General features: G+C 35.2%; 1 protein-coding gene and 2 pseudogenes across 1 annotated transcript; all 3 read left to right on the forward strand.

Moving 5' to 3' along the window:
• The first annotated feature begins 1,608 nt into the window (after nt 1–1,608).
• On the forward strand, nt 1,609–4,738 carry LOC136202690 (uncharacterized). Its single transcript, XM_065993462.1, has 2 exons — nt 1,609–1,782; nt 2,280–4,738. The coding sequence occupies exon 2, from the start codon at nt 2,793–2,795 to the stop codon at nt 3,696–3,698; it is 906 nt and encodes a 301-aa protein (XP_065849534.1). The 5' UTR covers nt 1,609–1,782; nt 2,280–2,792; the 3' UTR covers nt 3,699–4,738.
• Nucleotides 4,739–11,073: 6,335 nt separating this feature from the next.
• LOC136202691 (DNA-directed RNA polymerases II and IV subunit 5A-like) lies at nt 11,074–14,988 on the forward strand (annotated as a pseudogene).
• A 606-nt stretch (nt 14,989–15,594) lies between these two features.
• LOC136202692 (uncharacterized) lies at nt 15,595–17,577 on the forward strand (annotated as a pseudogene).
• The last annotated feature ends 3,709 nt before the right edge of the window (nt 17,578–21,286 follow it).

A 21,286-nucleotide genomic window follows, 5' to 3' on the forward strand; every position in this document is an offset into this window, starting at 1 on the left:
GTTTTATATATTACACTAGTTAATTTATATATTTATCTCAATTAAATTTTTTATCCCTTTATTTATTTTTTATATAATATGAAAATATAAAAATACTGTTGGTTATAATATATATCCGTTTTATATTTAATCAAACTATTTTTAATAAAAAAAATTTAAGTTTATATACATTAGCTTGGTCAAACCAAATATTCAACACAAGCAAAATCAGTTTCACTTATTCGATGCCTGGATCGTTTAGGCCTCGCCTACTTAAAATCTAGACTTTATTTTGATTTTCTCCACCGATTAATCTCATTGGACATTTTTTTATCCTTTTAGACGATATTTAGCCACCTAGATTATCTGAATGCCATCTAAGAGCATTTCCTATTGAAATTGCTTTAAAGAATGCTAATAAAAAAAAAAAAAAACAGTCTGGTACGCTATGCATTTCTATTAAGCGAGAGTCTAGGGAGGGGTCTCACCACAAGGGTATATTGGGGGTAAGTCTTTTCTTGCCATTTTTTTTAACAATAGGTCACTTCTAAGACTCAAACCCATGACTTTCGGTCACACAACAACAACGTTTATCGTTGCGTCAAAGCTCGCCCTCAATGCTAAAATATAATATTTTATTAATTTAATCATCCACATCACTCTTGACAATTTTTGTTAAAAAATGCTCAAATAGTAAGCAACTTTAAAAATTATCACAATGGCCCCACAAATCATTACTTTATATATAATTCATTTTAATTATAAATATTGTCAACAAATAGTGAAATGAGAGAGACTCCTAAAAATGTGCACCAATAGTAGTAATCAAGTAAATAATTTTTTTATATTAATAAAAGTTTGAAAGTAGCAACCTTGCTAAACAATGACCATTACTCTAATAGATGACACAATTTGAAAGTTGTCAAAACAATTGCCACATCATTAAGCACTCTTCTAAGGACCCTCTATTAAAGATGCTCTAAGTGACGATGAAAAAAGCGTTTATTATTATTGTTATTATTTCTTTATTATAATCTACTCTTGAATATTGTCGCATGGTTATTCGTGAATTGTGTATATTATTTTCTGATATTTTGATTTAATTGTGCACTTTTGTTGTTTTCATTATATATTTTAAGACTTCAATCACGTTTTATAAATTTTGGTGAATTATATTACTTATGAACATTACATTTTAGTTGTTTGACTTGTTTCAATAAATATTATAATACATATTTGCGTAAAATATAATCAATTAATTATTTGATTGCAGAAAAGTAAGTTAAATGCGAAAGGTGTATTGCACGCGTCTTAGAATGTTATTATATAATTCACGGAATAGATTAAAAATGAAGTTTTTACTTGTTCAATTGTAAAACTTGTTTTTTTTAATATTAGAACCATATACCCAACATTACTCAATACATCTTTTGTATTTAGTTTATTTTTTTTTGTAACTGAATGATTAATTAATTACATTTTATATAAATTTATACAGGGAACTGAATATTTTGTGCAAATTAAAAAGCGACATGTTGCGTTGAAAATTCAGGAGTACAGTCAATTTTTTTTTTAATTCAAACTTTTTAGACGATGCTACAGTAAATCCAATTTACTCTGCCCTATTTCTATCGCTCTCTCTATACTGTTGTCTGCCCTTCGTTCAAAGCTTGAAACCCTCTCTCACTCTCTTCACTTTGAGGTTTTATCTTGGATTGCCGTTGCTGGTTTGCGGTTGACGTTGCGATTTCATTCTCTCTTCTCTTTATTGTGCGGTTCGCCGTCCAATCGTTGGCATTGCTGGTAATTTTCTAGTTTATTCAAATTCGAGTTTTGATTTTGAACATGAATTTGTTTTATGTATGTTTAATATCTGGCACTAAACATGATTTGGATGCTTAAATGGACTTGTTTTAGGGTAACGAGTTTGATTTGTTCACTCTCCACTTTGATTTACTTCATTATAGTTGGTTTGATTATAATGAGATTTTTGTTGACATCGACAAATAGAGCTGCTACTGTATAAATTGAAATCTGAATTTTGTGCTGTAAATGTGATTTACATGATGAAAGTTTGGGATTTTCAGTTTAAGGGGAAAATCGAAGAATGTAATCATTCTTCTATGTCTCATGTGTTTTGGATTTGTAAGAACATGATTAGAGATTTTGGCAATTGAAATTCTATATGTTGTTAACTCAGTGTGGAGGTTGGGAGTTCCTTCTTTTCTTTTTTAGGTTCCCTTTGATAGATGTGAAAGGAAATATTAGACTTGGTTTATTAAATGGTAACAATTTTACAGTTATGGTCCGCCAAAGAGGTAACAGCAGCTCACACAATAACAGGAAGAATGTGAATCATGTGTTATCATCGAAAAGCTCAGCAATGGAGGTTAGTAGTTCGGCAACGGAGGTTAGTTATCGTGCTCAATTAACAGCAGTTGTCGATTGCATTCGATTGTTTTTGGGACAAGGTTTAGCTTTTCGTAGACATAATGAGCCGGAAAACTCAACACATGAGGATCCTTTTCTTGGATTCCTTAAATGGCTTTGTAAGCATGATGAAAAGGTAAAGAATGCATTTCAATCCAACGCTTTGGAAAATAATCGATTGACTTCTCTTACAATTCAAAAAGAAATTATTGAAGCTTTTACAACAGAGACGAGAAAAGTTATTCTCAATGAAATTGGAGATAAGTTCTTTTCTCTTTTGATTGCTGGAACCCAAGATAGTTGGGTCATTGAGTACATGACTGTGGTTTTGAGATTTGTGAACGATTTTGGAGAAGTGATTGAGCGGTTTCTTGGAGTAGTACATGTTAGTGACACTTCTACACAGTGTTTCAAACATTGCTATTGATAAATTGTTTGCGGAAAATGGATTATCACTATCGAGGCTTCAAGGTCAAAGTTATGATGGATTTTCTAATATGCCTTACGAGCTTAATAGAATAAAAGGACTCATTTTAAATGAAAACAAACATGCACATTATATTCATTGTTTTGATCAAGAAGTTCAATTAGTTGTTATGGCTGATGCAGGGCCAGAGGTGTATTTGTTTTTCCAATCTCTTTTTAAGATTGTGAATATTGTTGGAACTGAATGTGAGATGAATGATGCTCTTCAGCAATTACAACATGATGAAGTAGTTAAACAAATACAAAATGGTGGAATTTCTAAAGAAAGTGACATGAATCAAGAAATGACCTTAACTCGATTAGGTCATACACATTGGGGTTCTCATTATGAAACAATAATTCGTCTTTTTGACATGTGGAATTCAGTGGCAAGAGTGCTTGTAACTATAGAGAAGTATGGCACATATTCACAAAGTCAAGCAATTGCTGAGAATTTATTAAATGAAATGTTCACTTTTGAATTTGTGTTTGTTGGAAGATTAATGATGAATATATTGGAAATTACAAGTGCCTTACCATTGATCTTACGAGCAAATGATAAAGAAATAGAGAAATCTATCCAAATTATCGAAGTGGTGAAAAAGAACTTGCAAGTATATAGGAAAAATGGTTGGGAGGAGTTATTAAAAGAAGTCACCAATTTTTGTTCTGCACAAGAAATACCCATACCTAATATGGAGGATATTCTTTCAAATGGGGCTAAAAGGTTAATTCATGGAAAATCAACGACTAATCTCTACTATTTTCGTGGGAATATTTTTATCAAGGTACTTGATTTTCTTTCGTTTTATTCAATAATATGATTATATATACCATGGTGCATGCTGTTTGTAGATGATATTGTGTTGGTTGATGAGACGAAAGAAGGAGTGGAGATGAAGTTGGAACTATGGAGGCAAACTCTAGAATCTAGAGGCTTTAAGTTGAGTCGAAGTAAGACAGAATATTTGGAGTGTAAGTTTAGCGGCCGTAGGAGTAGGGAGGCAGGGACAATCACCCTAGATGGGAGAGTTGTTCAGGCCTCGGATTGCTTCCGGTATTTAGGATCTATTATCCAAACGGATGGAGAAGTAGATGGAGATGTTGCTCATAGGATTAAAGCTGGTTGGTCGAAGTGGAAGAGTGCTACGGGTTTCCTTTGTGATCCCGGCATGCCTAATAGATTGAAGGGAAAATTCTACCGGACGGCAATTAGACCAGCATTGTTATATGGTACGGAGTGTTGGGCAGTGAAACACTGCCACATCCATAAGATGTCGGTGGCGGAGATGCGTATGTTGAGATGGATGTGTGGTCACACGAGAAAGGACCGGGTGCGTAATGAAATAATTAGGACAAAAGTAGGGGTCACATCTATTGCGAATAAAATGAGAGAAAACCGACTAAGGTGGTTTGGCCATGTGAGACGTAGAGCGCTTGATGCGCCGGTTAGGAGAACCGAAGAGTGGCAAAGGGATGTAGTGGTGAGGGGTAGGGGAAGACCTAAGCAAACTTAGAGGAGGGTGATCGAGAGTGATATGAGTTTATTGGGAATTGAGGAAAATATGGTAGTGGATAGGACGGAGTGGAGGGAGCGAATCTGTGTCGCTGACACGACTTGATTTTCACGGTTTTATATGATGGTTCATGTTAGCCGACCCCGAATCATTTCGGGACTAAGGCTTTGTTGTTGTTGTTGTTGTTGTTGTACACTGTCAGGCTATTGATCTTATTGCTCACGAATTGGATGATCGTTTTACTGAATCAAATTCAGAGTTACTTATGTGTATAACGTGTCTTGATCCTTCAAATTCGTTTGCTAATTTTGATTATGAGCGGATACTCCATCTTGCCAAGTTATATTCACAAGATTTTTCTAGCTGTGATCTAGTCGAGCTTGGCCATCAACTCCAAATGTACCTTCCTTGTGTGAGATCGGATAAAGCATTTTTTGATCTTCATGATATTGGAGCTCTTGCAAAAAAGATGGTGGACACACAATATCACATCGCTTTCCATTTAGTGTATAGACTCATCGAGTTGGCGGTGATCTTACCTATTGTGAAAGCTACTGATGATAGATGTTTTTCTACAATGAACCGTTTTGAGACCGAATTGCGCAACGAGATGGGGGATGACTTTTCCATGGATTGCTTAATGTGTTACGTTGAAAAAGGAATTTTTGATGGTATTGAAAATGAAGCCATTTTGCAACATTTATGAAATTTGGAAAGTTACGTTTGTCACCTATCAATAGTTGATATTATGAGTAGAATTATGAGCAGCTGCTCTTGGTCTGTTATAAAAAATATACTCCTAACATTATGTAAAACGATATTTGTTAGTACCTTCCAATAGACTTTGATTTATATTGTTTTTCTTCTTTCACCCAGTGGTAAATAAGCCACTGATTATGAGAGAAAAATTACCACTGGTTATGAGAGAAAAAGACAGTTTCTCAATTGGGTTACCAAGCTTGAATTTTACGGAGATAGACAGGGGAGCCAAAGGAGGGCGAGCCTTGGCGCAACGGTAAACGTTGTTGTCGTGTGACCAAGAGGTCACGGGTTCAAGTCTTAGGAGCAGCCTCTTGCCAAATAAATTGGCAAGGGAAGGCTTGCCTCCAGTACACTCTTGTGGTGGGATCCCTCCTCGGACCCTCGCTCAGCGGGGACGCGTAGTGCGACTGGGCCGCCCTTTTTAGACAGGGGAGCCAAACTGGAGATGAGTTTTCTCTTTCAGTACATTTTGATTTGGTAAATTGTACAGGGATATCTACCATTTGAAGCATATTTAACCCAGTTAAATGTACTATTGATCATCGAATTTATATGGTTGTTTTAAAATAGTCTCTCAACTTTGAGTTGTCTCAATTAGTTCAGTCTACAACTATGAAATTCAATGACCAATATGCGTTTAACCAATTTTTCTCAAAAGAAAATTTCCTATTAATACTTAATGTAAAATTGAACAAAATTTATCACGAGGCCTTTGAATTTTAGAGTCTTTGATTAATTATATATTTGGACAAAGGTCAAATATTACCCTAATAATTTTAGGGCAGCGTTTAGTTCTAATGTTTAAAAAATGCTTAATACCCTCTCAGCTCCTCAAGTTGGTCCAATATTGCAACTGACCCCATACTTACACTTTTAACGAGTAATACCTTCAATTTGCTTATTTGGAACAAATAACTCCTTAAATTGCTCAATTGGAACAAATAACTCTTCCAGTTGTTTATTTAGAACAAATAACCCCTAAACCCAAAAAAACATTCAACATAATATTATATCAGAAATACAAGATTTCAAATTATCGGTTGCTACATCTAACTAATCTAGTGATACATTAAGTAAAGGGCAAAAAAAAAACTCTCAAAATAACTTATTTGAGGGATTATTTGTTCGAAATAAGCAAGTTGGAGGGTTACTTGTTAAAAGTGTAAGTACGGGGTCATTTGCAGTATTGGGCCAACTTGATGAGGCTGGGAGGGTATTAAGCCTTAAAAAACAAATCAGTTTTTAGTTATATGTTACCAAAATTTTTAAAAAGTTGGTTTCACTGTTATTTAATTGCGATATTAGATATTTCAAACAAGTTTATCGATAAACTGAAACATTTTTTTGTTGGTTATTTGTAACTGCATTTTTTGTTGGTTATTTAAACATTCTAATATGATTAACTTATATATGATAGATTTAGGGGGTGTTTGGTTGCTCCTTTTCAGACTCCTTTTGCCTTTTCATTTCAAAAGGGAGAGTTTTAGGTGTTTGGTTAGTAACCTCCTGTTTGCCTTTTACAATTGAAAAGCAGCATTAGGTGTTTGGTTAGTGATCTCCTGTTTGCCTTTTACACCCGAAAAACAGCTTTTTACAAAAGCAGAGAATCTCTGCTTTTTGGAAAAACAGTTTTTTCCAACAGCAAACCGTAACAGCAACAGCAAACAACAACAGCAAACCGTAACAGCAAACAACAAACCGTAACAGTAAACAGCAAACAGTAGGTAAAACAAACGGACCCTTAGTTGTTTGTATTTTAATATTTTCTTTGGAATTGTATTAGTAACACGTTAAATATTTTAAACACAATTGATGTTTTTAAGCGCGGATGATGTGATAATTAAATAATGAAAGTTCATCCATTTTAAGATGCCTTTTGCCTACAATGAAAGTTCAATGTGATAAATAATTGATTTGGTCCTTTAACTTGTATTTGAGAGCCAATTTTCATACAAAGTGGCCTTTTTGGCCAAATTCGAGTTACTTTAGGCTAAATTTGAGTTCTGACGATGATCAAAAGTTCTGAGGCAATCCGTCTAAATCATGTCTGATGGTAACAATCTCTTTATCATTTTGTATAATTGGTTGTAACCGATTAAAGAGTATGTTAATAAAATTGGTATATTACTAATTTTGTTTATAAATAACGGTTGAAAAGAAGAAATCCAAATGTGAGACATAGAGAAGGCAGTTTGATGCACCTAAATCTGATTGGCCGAATTTGATGCGTGTAATACACGCTTCAGAAACGACACATCAAATGCCTCGAATAGGGAAACGTGCATCTGTATTGTCGATCTCCTTTGTCTCAATTCAAAACAGTAACATTTTTTTTTATGTTTCACCTCCTTTTTGTTTTTTTTTTGTAGACAAAGAAAAGAAAAAACAAACAAAACACACACAAAAAAAAACTAACCCGGAATTAGTCTGGGAAAGCTAACCCCAACTAGATCATCTGAAAGCATAGAAAAAAGGAAGTCTGAAGGCGACGAGAACGTAGAGACTCCTAACATCCTCATATGGCCCTCAGCAGCAAGGCGGTCAGCAACCCTGTTCTGCCCACTGAAGACATGTCCAAAGTTGATGGTGTCGAAGGAAGAACATAACATTTTGATCCCTTTTACTAAATTTTGGCTACTCAAACACAAAGCTTTATTTCCAGAGATAATTTTAACTGCTTCTAGGTTGTCAGATTCCACGAGTAGACTTTTTAAACCCAGACTTTTGGCGAGCCTAAGCCCAGAGAAGATTTCCCAGAGCTCAGCAGTGAAGGAAGATCCCACTCCTAGGTTCTGAGCAAAGCCAGACACCCAAGCACCACCAGCATCTCTCAAAACCCCACCAGCCGCAATCCTGCCATCCGACAGACAAGAGCCATCAGTATTTAACTTCGATGTTCCTTCACCAGGTCTACTCCAACCTAATAACTGAACCACATTCCTCGAGCTAGTATTAGATAAACTATCCTCCTTAAAGCTCTTAATAATAGTATTAATTTTTTTAGAGAAAAAAGCAAGTAAATTAAGAAAGACAATTGCTCATTCTCCAAAAATATCAGCATTCCTCCACTGCCAAAGTTGGTGAGAGACAACGGCAAAGAGAACAGCACCATGCTCCAGCTCAGGCAATAACAAACCATTAACTCCATCTATAAACCAATCATGACCAGGATAGGCCAAGAAATTTGGTAGCAAATAGCCCGGAAGAATTTCCCTCCACACATTTTTGCTCTTCACACAATCTCTAAGAGCATGGCAGGTAGTTTCAGCCTGAACTCTGCATCTACTACAAGTATCAGCCTCCACTAAATGGCGTCTTTTCCTTTCCACGTTCGTAAGCAACCTATCTTTAGCACCAAGCCACAGGAAACTCCTAATGTGGTAGGGAACCTTCAAGGCCCAAATGTTCTTCCAAGCGACTGAAGGAGGAGAGTCCAAGTTGAGATAGAACGCTTCAAATGCAGATTTACAAGAATAAGCTCCGTTGTTCGTAAGGGACCAACAGAAAAGCATCATCAGCAAACAATAAATGAGAGATTGATGGTGCCCTTTTATTCACTTTAGCTCCATGAATAACCCCCCTTCTTTCTGCATCCAACATCAAAGCAGACAACCCTTCAACACATAATAGAAATAAATAAGGCGATAGTGGATCTCCTTGCCTCAATCCTCTCTGAGGGGAAAAAGAGCCAACAATTCGATCATTAACTTTAATCGAATATTTAACTGATTTAACACAAAGCATTATGTATCCAATCCACACCTCCGAGAATCCTAGCTTCATAAGGACTACATTTGACAAATAATCCCAACTCACTCTATCATATGCTTTGCTTATATCAATCTTAAGTGCAACCTCCCCCTTTTTTATTCCAATATTTATTTTCATACTATGAATTATTTCAAAAGCAATCAAAATATTATCATGAATAGATCTACCTTTAATGAAGGCGGATTGAGATTCTGATATGAGATTAGGAAGCACTTCTTTTAATCGATTTGCAAGAACTTTTGAGATGATTTTATAAATCACATTGCACAAAAGCAATGGGTCTCAAGTCCTTCATAGACAAAGGTTGTTCACATTTCGGGATGAGAGTAATAATTGAATCATTTAGAGTAGGAGGGAACTTACCCATCTCCAACCATGTTTTACCTGCTTGAAAAATCGAAGGACCGATCAACAACCAAAATCGTTGAAAGAAGCCAGCATTAAAAGCATCCGGGCCGGGGGCCTTGTCTGGGTGCATGTCAAAAAGCGCCACTCGGAACTCATCAAGGGTAAATGGTTCAATTAATTTTTTATTATCCAGGGATGTGACCTTTGTTTTGATTAAATTGCAAACAGATGACAAATCAATGAGCCTTCCCGAATCATTCCTCATTGCCTGCCCCAAACCAGCATCATCAAACAAACTTTTGAAATGAGAAATCGCCACTTTGCATAACCCATCCATACTCGATGTCCAACTCCCATCACCCCTTTGTAGTTTCACAATTTTATTCCTCTTTTGTCTACCATTTGCATAAGAATGAAACAATTTCGTATTGGAATCCTCATCTCTAAACCAATCAATTTTTGCTCTCTATCTCCAATGGTCTTCCCATTTTAGAAGTCTATCAATCAATTTTATTCTTACCTTTTCATATTCTTCAGCTGCTGCCCTAGAATCCGCCTCTCTTAATTGATCAAGTCTTGCTGAACACGTATCCACCTCCTCACGCTCAACCCGAAGTAAACCCCTGCCCTAGCGATCAAGTGAACTTGACACAATGTCCAATTTATCCAGCAGAGGCATAAAATCAGCCTTATTCCAGCTCTCCCTTACCGTTTCCTCCAATGTTGCCTCTCTAAACCACTTCCTTTCAAACATAAATCTCCTACACATCCTACTCTCAATTTCCGCAAGTGTGTTCACCAGAATTGGAATGTGATCCGAAAGGGACGCCTTGATATTAAGCAAAGAGGCTTCAGGAAAAAGTAGAAGCCAATCGGAATTGGCCATTGCCCTATCAAGCTTTTCTTGCACTTTATTCCATTTACCTCTATGCCTAATCCATGTAAATGGATAACCCCTCCATGGCAAATCGAGTAAACCACAATCACTTATCGCTTCTCTGAATCCTTGAAAACACCAATTAAGGTGATCGTGCTCACCTTTTTTTTATCATCTGGGGGAAAGAAGATCATTAAAATCTCCAATTATCGTCCATGGCAATGACGAAGCGGAGGCAATAGAGCGTAGTAAATCCCAAGGTACTCTTCTTCTAGCCCTCTCTGGGTAACCATAAAATCCAGTTAATCTCCAGTTCCCATTAATCGAATCCATAATTTCCATATCAATATGATTAATTAGTTTTTTAATATAAATATATATTACAGGAATAGATTGGACAGAGTTTGGGAATCAATTTTTTTATCTTAACCTATCCGATTTGAACCCAATATAAATATAATACATGAATTAAGTTGAACTTGAACAAATAATTTAGCGTAAAACTCAACTTGGTCTGGACAGAACCAGCCCATGAACATGTGTGTGAATGTAATATGTAAATACATGAAAAATGTACTCAAAATTCAATAGAAACAAAAAAAAAATCGAAAAAAAAAGTTCTATAAGTTAAAAACGTTTTGCTTCTTATTTCTGAAATTCTTTTCAGTTAACCTAAGTTGATGGAAATAAATGAAACTAATGGAAAGTTAAAAATCACATTAATTTTGTTTGGAAGTTATTTTTAGAGAGTAAATAAAAATTAATGAAAATTAAATTTTTAGTTCTTTTAACCTCTGTCCTTCAAACATAAAATTAATTAAAAAAATTTATTTATAGTAAATTTAAACTCTATTATCTGTGTAAGTTAAAAAAATTAATTAAAAAAATTTATTTATAGTAAATTTAACCTCTACTGTGTAAGTTAAACTTTAACCTCTATACTGTAACCTTCAAACATAAAATTAATTAAAAAAATTTATTTATAGTAAATTTAACCTCTACTGTGTAAGTTAAACTTTAACTTCTATACTGTAACCTTCAAACATAAAATTAATTAAAAAAATTTATTTATAGTAAATTTAACCTCTACTGTGTAAGTTAAACTTTAACTCTTGTTTACATCCTATATAAACTCTGACCTAGTACCCGCTAAACTCACAAAGCAAAGGCTCACTGATAGCGATTTGTCTCTCTTTCACCTGCGTTAATCTCCGACTTTAGTCTCCAGTCTCCTCCATCGTTGCATCGAGGATCATCTCCCTAATCCCTAAGGTACGATGTAATTCTTCTTCTCCGTTCTTCTTTCTAATTTTTATCGGTTGTGTGTCAATCTTTTTCGGGGTTCTCTGTGTTATTTTTTTTTTTGGGTTCTCTGCATTCTTCATTCTTGGGATTCCTTCTGAATTTTCTGGGTTCTTCCATCTGCAATTTTCGTGAAATTGTACTAATTTGATGTTAGAGTAGAGTCTATGGCAAACCATATTTGAATGATTTTTATGGGCTCTTCCATTTGTTTGTGTATCTCTGTAATTTGGATTTTTTTTTTAGTTCTACAATTGAAACGACGTGGTTTTAGTTGTATATTAGGTTTTTTTAATTTTTGTGGGAGACTTATTCACCCTTCATTTAATTTAAAACCTGTGTTGTGTGCAGCAATTATACTATTTACCCTCCACTCCTCCACATTCGCGATTTGCTGCTGCTGCCGCCGTTCCATTCAAGAACCTGCTTGCTGCTTCCGCAGTTCCTCGCCGCCGGAAGTTGGGGAAGAGAGATAGAGAGGTAAGATTTTAATTTAAGGTTTTGATTTTAGGCTTGTGATTTTAGGGATTTTGATTATAGGATTTTAATTTTAGGGTTTTTGATTAAATTGAATTGATAATGTGATAGTTAGGGTCTCTAATTGAATTGATGATATTTAGGGGGTTTGATTTTAAGATTTATTGAATTGAATCTGATATTATTAGGGTTCAATTGAATTTAGGATTGAATTGAAATGTGATATTTTGAGGATTCAATTGAATTTAGGATTGAATTGAATGTGATATTTTGAGGGTTCAATTGAATTTAGGGTTGAATTGAATGTGGTATTTTGAATTGAATTGAATGTGGTATTTTGAGGGTTCAATTGAATTGAATTTGATATTTTGAGGGTTCAATTGAATTCAATTTGATATTTTGAGGTTCAATTGAATTTAGGATTGAATTGAACTAAAACTTATTAAGTTGATATAAATCTCATGAATGGTTCCGAGTATTATCTTTCCATCTTCTCGTCTTTCACATTTTTTAATTTTTATTCACGTTCAACAATTACTGAAATGAAAATTTCATTCCATCTCTTTTTTTAAGAAATCAATTTCTGATTTTACCTTCGGTTTGGTTCAAGAAAAAGAGCTTTGTTGACGACGTGCCATCATCAATTTCTGATTTTACCTTCTGAGTTTTTTTTTCGAACTATTCTGGACCACTCAGATGATGATACATCAACCGTTATGATGACGTGCCATCATCAAAATGGTCCAAAACCAGTTTAGTCTCGGACCATTCTAAAATTTCCTATGTAAATAGGCAAGAAGAAAATCTAAGAAGCACAATTTGCAGTTTCAAGGCCACATTATTTCCAGTTCATTGTCCTTTAGTTAAGTAGATTGCAGTCCAGCATCCAACTGGAATTTTTCTGTTGGTTCTTTACATGTGCAGTGCAGTAGAATGACTCCAATTCCTCTAGATATCCAAACTCTTCTCAATGACGTCAATAGACAGACAAGTAGTGTTTCAGATTTATTTGCGAGGGGTAGAGAAAGAGTCAATTAGAGATAATGTGGTAATGTTTACAAAATTGAAAATAATGATTTCTACAAGAACTTGTGCACTACTGTGTGTAATCTATAAATATATATACTTTGTATTTGTTGTGCATTTAAAGGTAGGAAGTTGATAAACTTTGGCAGAGTGCATGAGTTGATTATGTATATATATATATAATTGTCTGACCAATCTGAGTCATTTGGTTGAACCAAGTGACCTGTGACCCAACTATAAATCTGGTTTGATGTCCAATCCGGTTCTGACAACATTGGTTTTACTACTTACTTTTCTCCTGCTAGTTCTTATGTGAAACAATGCCAAGTACAACCACTTAATTATTCGTTTCTTTCTTTCAAATTTTATCAGTGAAAAATGACTCTGTCTGATGAAGAACTTAAGAGGCTGTTTAGAATACGAAAGACCGTGATGCAAATGCTCAAGGATAGGGGTTATGGTTGGAGAATTTGAGATAAATATGTCAAAGGAGCAGTTCATGTCAAAGTATGGTGATAACATGAAACGGGAAGATCTTGTTATCCACAAATCAAAACGCAATGATAGCTCTGATCAGGTATTCATGGACTATTTTTGGATCACTGTAGATCACTGTCTATTATAGGGATTCTTTTGCTAATGACTAGCGGTATTCTTTGTACAGATTTATGTTTTCTTTCCTGAAGAACCAAAGGTTGGTGTCAAGACAATGAAGACTTATACCAATCGCATGAAGTCAGAGAATGTCTTCAGAGCAATCTTATGTGTTCAACAAAATTTGACTCCTTTTGCTCGAACATGTATAGCTGAGATTGCCTCGAAATTCCAGTTGGAAGTTTTCCAGGTAACTGCTATATGAAGCTGTGGAAAATAAAAATGTAGTTCTTAATTGTTATCTGGCAGGCAGAGTGAAATATAAGTATTATATTCATCAAAGTAATCCTATAAACCCAAGGAGGCTGATTTGATTTTTTGAGTCATTGAGTTTTAGTATTGAATATACATATCTCAATATTCTTCATACTAAGGACTTCATATCCGTTGATATTTGTATATCGGTATTGACTTGGTGACCCTTAGGGTTTCTCTGTTACAAGGGTTTTATTCTAGGTATGAAATCATGGATTAAAAAGTACTACACCGATAGAACTTCCATTGCCCGACATCGTAGCATCTTGGTTCATTACCAATATGTTTAACTTGAGACTCAGTGATGAGATTGCAATTTCACTTAATCTTTTGTGCATTCTTATTAGAATTTTTGGAAAGATATTAAGTCTTGCATCTCTGATGCAGGAAGCAGAACTACTGGTCAACATCAAAGAGCATGTTCTTGTCCCTGAGCATCAGGTGCTGACAACTGAAGAGAAGAAGACATTGTTGGAGAGATACACCGTGAAAGAAACACAGGTCAGGACAATTTTCAAGGCACAAGTTGTATTTTCAATATTTTTGGCACATTTATACTAATTCTTTTTTGTTAGATTTAAATAAAACATTTAAAACTATATATATGTATAATGTATTTGTTTTTTGAACTTAGCTTGTTATATATTTTTAAGCTAATATTATATAGTTGGTACTTGAATAATTATGATGAAGCATTTTCTGCAACTGTCTTAGTAAGAGTAATGGTGGTGAATATGAAAATTTCAATTGGTTTGGATCTGATCCAGTTAGTGCCTGATTTCATCGGGGTTTGAGGCATGTCCATGATGTTTTAGTTTCTCTGTGTATGCATGTTAGTCGATCTGTGTGTATGAATACTGAATGCGATGTCAACTGTTAAATTAGAAAATGGCAGACAACTTCGGACCAGTCTGGTTTATGAAAATTGTGACGTATATTTTCTGTTTTCTGTGGTTAATTGCTCTAATTCAATGTTATTCTTGTATAGTTACCTCGTATTCAGATTACTGATCCAGTGGCTAGATATTATGGGTTGAAGCGTGGGCAAGTTGTGAAGATCATCAGGCCAAGTGAAACTGCAGGACGATATATTACGTACCGATATGTCGTATAGTTAAGTCTATAGTGTCTTGAAGATATGCTTGACCTTGAACAAGCAGCTTAAAAGGTTTTTTTTAACATTAAGTTGTCATGATAAGGTCTTGGAATAGTTTAGGGATTTATTTTGAACTGGGTTGTGATCCCCCTTTTTTATGGCTTTGTGCTGTAATCTCATTAAACTCGGAAGTCGGAACTAAGTTGCACATATGGAGAAGAATTCTGTTTTTCACCGAACTTACAAATCTGTTTCGTTTTTATATTTATGAACTGTTTAACCAATTTTCTTATCCATTCTGATTATAAGTTTATTTGATGGATTTTAATTTTATAGATTTTAAATTAACTTAATACTAAAGTAAATGTAGAAATGTATTTGTAGAAGTTCATATAAATTTTGGTTATGAATGAAACTTATTTATTTATAGTGGAGTGTATTTTTATCATCTAATATACGATCTTCTAAAAAAAATAATATTCATACATTCACAATTCAATGGGATAGTTGTGATCACATTAAATTTTGTACAACTATGGAAAGCACCAAGCATCCTATAAAAGAAAAAGAGGAGAAAGGGGATTTAGCCGAACAATGTTCTAATCTATCTTTCCTTGTTTGGGGAAGAAAGAAAGATGAAGCTGAAGCAATTAGAAAGCTTTTTAGGCCATCTTGAACAGTTCACTAACCCCAAGGTCTTCCTCTCCTCTCTCTTCCTTTGACCTAGCTCCGACCCCAAGGTAGTGGCAGATTTCGGTTGTGGATGTGGAACATTGGGTGCTGCAGCAGCTCTTTTAGGTGCAGAGTGAGTTGCATCTTCTCCCTTATGTGTTTGTTTTTGAAGTCAGTTTGGCTGTGATATCCTAATAGCATCTCTAACTTTAGCCAAATTTATGTTTTATTCCAACCATGATAGCTATTTGCTCTCTATTTGATTATTTTATCATTAAACGTAAAAAGAAAGAGAAAAAATAAACAAAGAAGAAAGAGAGAGGATGAATAAAAAAATAGAAATAGCTAGACTAGCCAAATTTAGCCTAGCTATATATTTTAGAGAGTCATGTCATGCTCCATCTCTAAATGGCTAGTTAAATTTGACAATTTAGAGAGTCATGTCACCCTATTGGAGATGCTCTAGTAGCTTATGTTAGCTAACCTCAAAAACGTGAATAAGTGTTGATCTATTTCTAAAAGTACATTACATTACATCCTAAGAAATGAATTTTCAATTTTTTTAAATTATGGAAACATGACTCGTAAACGTTGTTGTCGTGTGACCAAGAGGTCACGGGTTCGAGTCTTAGGAGCGGCCTCTTGCCAAATAAATTGGCAGGGGAAGGCTTGCCCCCAGTACACCCTTGTGGTGGGACCCCTCCCCGGACCCTCGCTCAGCGGGGACGCGTAGTGCGACCGGGCCGCCCTTTTTTATGGAAACATGGCTCGAAACGTTTTGTACAAGTTTAGTGTGAGTTTCAGTTTTTGTGAGTTTCATCTGTATGCTGAGAGTAGTGTTTGAATGCTTATCCGAATGGTTGCATCTATGTTGCACAAAAACTCCTGTTCATTAGCGTTTCCGCGTTTCCATTTCCGTTTTCTTTGTTAGTCTTTTGAAGACTAGGCTTTAGAAATTATGTTTCCTGGTGTCCGTTTCATTTTCCGTGCAACATAGTGTTGCATTTTATCTCTTATCACTTTGTATTCAATTTGCAATAGACAGGTTCTCGGCATTGATGTTGATGCTGAATCTCTGGAGATAGCACCATTAAATGCAGAGGAACTTGAGGTGTTTTTTCTTTCTTTCTTTTGGTAAATCGTTGTATGTATGGATTCGATTATTTTCTAGTATAGATTTTTGGCAGAAACCACAGGCTCTTAGCCTGCATGTTCATGTTCATGTGGTTCTGAAATGCTGATTGATTTCTTGTCGGTTTTTCTTCAAATGCTACATAACTTGCTTGCTAAATGGTTGAACCTGCAGTTGGACATAAATTTTGTTCAGTGCGACATCAGTAACTTAGAATTGAGAGGTAACAAAATGAGCGAAAATTTCATTTGTTATCCATAATATATGATGATGTACTTTGTTCACTTGGTGTTGGCTTTTGATTCCATGTCTTCATGTGATGGTTTTGAAAACTCTTTCAGGTCAAATTGTTGATACTGTTATGATGAATCCTCCATTTGGAACCCGGAAAAAAGGTGCTGACATGGATTTTCTTGCTGTAGCTTTACAGGTAGATATGATTGCAGATATTTTCTTTCTAATGCAGAAAATACGTTGGAAAAGAATAATGCCTATTGCTGTGCTTTCAACCTTGAATGATTTTCTTGTGCGTCGGTTGGATTGTGGATGTGGATGTGGATGCATAAAGACCATCCTCTTGTGATAGAAAAGTCTTCCTGTCGACCAGAAGCAAGTCCAAGATAGTTTCTGATTGCTTAAATTTGTTTGTCTAAGTCTCTGAACTTGTTTTTTCCAGCTACTGGATTCATGTTAATTAGCCTTCTCTTGTTTATCTGTATTGCTTGAATTTTGCCTCTTTTGTGCTTGTATATACTGGGATCTTGCCTCTTTAATAACGGTTATATGCAGTTCTTTTGATTTTGGATTTTTTTTCCTCTTGTTAGCTCGGGTTTGATGTTTGCAGTTGACCTTGCTTGTTTCATTAGCAAAATCTGTTCAAAATATGCATTATAACTTAGTAACAGTAGAAGGGTGGTTTCTCTGTTCTTTCATAATTTTTGAGGCAAAATATTGCGAGGGGCTGAAGGAAAATTGTGTATATTCACTATATCCGTAAGTGTACCGAGGTTGATCCTTGGTGTCATTCCCATCATGATGATACGAATCACACTCTAGTTGCGTGTGACTTTGCTAGTTTTGTTTGGAGTTTGTCAAACACCAGCAATAGAAGAGATGACTTTCAAGCTGCATTTATTTATTGGCTAGAGAATATTATTTCCTCTTATTTCAGATATGATATTTGTAAAGTGCTAGATATCTTGTGGAATCTCTGCTCTAATCCGCCTTCTTTGCCTTCCCAATGGTTAAAGTGTAACTTTGATGCTTCTTGTTTTGTCAACTTGAACGATACACGTACCGAATGTGTACCGCTGTTTCACCTCCCAAAAAGCAAAGTTAGCTTGACGAGCGTGGAGCAATAAAACCAAAAATCTCTTTCTTGTCCTTCTACTTGGACCAGGTGATGATCCTCCTAAGGGATGACAATGATAGGTTTTTGTGTGTTTATAGTGTGCGATTTTCAAGTCTGCTGAATGTGTTCACTGTAGAGGTTCTGGATTTTCAGGGAGCGAGTAGTTGTTTTAATGACCTCAATTTTGATAAAATCCTTTTTGAGATGGATTCCCATATGTTAGTTCCAAGTTTTTGCTAGCAATCACAATTCACTAGGCCATGAGTCTAGTACGCTAGTGCCCACCCACCCGGTCTTTTCATTTTGTTTTATAGGGAGACCACTCTGCGTATGTCTTTGATCAAGCGCTTCCGTCACTCCTGGGCGGTCCCCTTCAAGTTGTTTCAAAGTAGCATCTGTGGATAACTGAAGGTTAAGCCGTATCGGTGCGGTTGGGATTACACAAATTGAAACTAAGCGCCCAAAAGCAGAGATGGGAAGTATTTTTTATGCGGGTATCAGATGATTTTATCCTTCGTTTACCAGTTGGTGCCACAGGAGGCCCAGAACCGGGCAGTTCAACGCAGTCCAGCCACTCCTAAGCGTCAAGATAGATTGCAAACCGAGAAAGACGAAGAATAGGAAGTAGAAGTTGTAGGATTGTCTCTGTTCTAGTTTGTAGAGAAAAAGAACTTCTTTCATTTACTTAAAGATTATGTCTTTACATTGATTGAAATAAACAATATTGAAATAAACAATATAGAAATAAAATGGAATAGATAAAATTATATTCGTGAAAAAGATATAGGTCCTGTTTGGTTGAAACCCTGAATTGCCGGTTCGAGCACGCCTCTCTTCCTGATAACTGCGCTCCACTATTAGGGGTGTGCATCCGTTCGGTTTAAACTGCATATTGAATCGAATCGGATGAATTCAGTTTTTCAGTTCGGTTTTTTTAATAATTCGGTTCGGTACTGGTTTTAATTTTAAGTGTATTTCGGTATTCGATTCAGTTCAGTTTGACAGAAAATGTAAAAAACCCGAACCGTATCGAATTACACATATTTTACATTTATATATATATATATATATACACATATATATTTGATTATACAAGTTTATTTTTTTATTATTGTTGAGATAATAACCCAATATAGATATATTTTGGAAATATTTCAATTTTTGTTGTTGAGGTAAATTTAATGAGAAAATATAGTGATTTTTATTTGTTATTTTTAACTTAATTCGGTTTGTTCGGTTTAAACCGAACCGAACCGTATATTTCGGTTCGGTTTTACCTATTATTCGATTCAGTGTAGGTGTAAATTATTTTGATCATTTCAGTATTCGGTTTTTTCGGTTCGGTTCGGTTTTGTACCGATGCACACCCTTATCCACTATGGTGGCTGATTTTCGTAAGATCTTAAAATCAGTAATCTTCCTGCTAGAAGCCTTTGAATCTCCAATCTATGACCCTACTCAAAACGGTAGCAGGGGCAACTCCAGTATTTTGGAGGTTTTAGGCAGCTCTCATGCTTCATTTTCTTTACAAATTTAAATTTAGTAAATATAAATTTAATTAATTCTTGATTGGACCAAGAAGAACTAAATAAAACTCAAGCTTTTGGGTAATTTAAAAAGAACGAAGCAGTTAGCAACTATATTATTGTGGGATAATGTACAAATTTTACTAAGCAAGGACAAATTTAGCTCTCACGTACAAAACAATGCAATCTTAACGCTAACATTTATCAAATGATGCGATTTTAGACCTTATTAATGGAAGAAGATGAGATTTTTTCATGTGTAATTTCATGTTCTAACTACCTTCTACATCTAGCATTCTATTGCACATATTCTATTAATGAAAAAGAATTCATCTTCCATTAATAAAGTTTAAAATTGCATCATTTCATAGTCTTAGACTTGAAATTGTACACTTTATACATAAAGACTAAATCTGTTCTCCACAAATAATCAAATGGATAAATTAGTAATTTATCCCCATCATTGTTAAGAGATAAGTTGTGAAATAAATTTTTGAAACCCCGTGTGCTATTGTTAAGAAGCAGTGATTGGAAGAAAAAAAAAAAAGACAATGCATGTCTAATTGAGTGCCAAGCAATCCTATTTATACAAAAAATCAAGCTCAGGGTACAATCGTAAATTATAATGTCTTTGGTTCGTTCACACACTAGTGCTGAAAAAATGTTGCCACACGCCGTGTTGACTTGGGGATGGAGAGACCAGACACAGTTCCTGTTTTAAAACATCGAGTGAAAGCATTGACTCAGGATCCACACGCCATGTCGAATTCCATCACGCTGTGTGGGTTTCGGGGACTGCAGATCTGGACGGAAATTTTTGATGTTGGCTGTTTCAGGCTCCCCACACATTGTGTGGGGCTTCCCACACACCGTGTGGGATGCCTGTTCACTAGGGGACATCTCCAAAAATGTCTTCATTGACGCGACGTCTTGTCCCCTTCACATCCACATGTTGTGTTGACTTTCCACACACCGTGTTGACTTTGGAAGAGTATTTTTTTCCTTTCATATGGCGTGTAATGCGTCTCTTCTATGTTTTTCGTTTGTCTCTTGCAATTTGCGTCCTGTAAAATACAATCATTGAACTCAGTATGACTTGATTTATTTATTTACTTTATTTATAAAGAAACAAGATTTAAAATGATTAAATTTAACTAAAAGTGCACATTTTATTACATCTTGTTGATTTATTGAAATATACGAAGAACTAATCATTAAACGTCATTATTAGCTCAAAAATAAACTGCAATTCACCCTAAAAGATAGAGATAAATCGTCCCTATCAACCTCATCGGACTTTAAAGTTTTACTTGTCCTCAAGTAAACGTAGTCGAGGGACGAAAGATTGAGACGTTTGAGAAACAAACCATTTCTCGATTTAACTGAGTGTGTGATTCCAAAACTAAGATTTTATGAGAAGAGTTTAATAAGCACCCGTGTTTGTCCCTTGAATTTGTCCAAAAAGCTTGATTGCCCCCTAAACTTTCAAAGTGTCCCGGTAGCTCTCTCAACTTGCATAAAATGTCCAAATAGCCTCCCAATTTGGGTGAAATACAGTCAATTAATCATTTGGTTGCAAAAAAAAAAAAAAATTTAAGTTGCATGCTAAAGGTGTGTTGCATGTGCATTGGAAAAGTAAAACGACT

Source organism: Euphorbia lathyris, chromosome 8 (genome assembly GCF_963576675.1).
Source record: "Euphorbia lathyris chromosome 8, ddEupLath1.1, whole genome shotgun sequence".
NCBI classification, from domain to species: Eukaryota; Viridiplantae; Streptophyta; class Magnoliopsida; order Malpighiales; family Euphorbiaceae; genus Euphorbia; species Euphorbia lathyris.

Bases quoted from the DNA above. Each gene is read 5' to 3' on its own strand.
- LOC136202690 (XM_065993462.1), top strand. From the start codon at position 2,793: ATGTTAGTGACACTTCTACACAGTGTTTCAAACATTGCTATTGATAAA.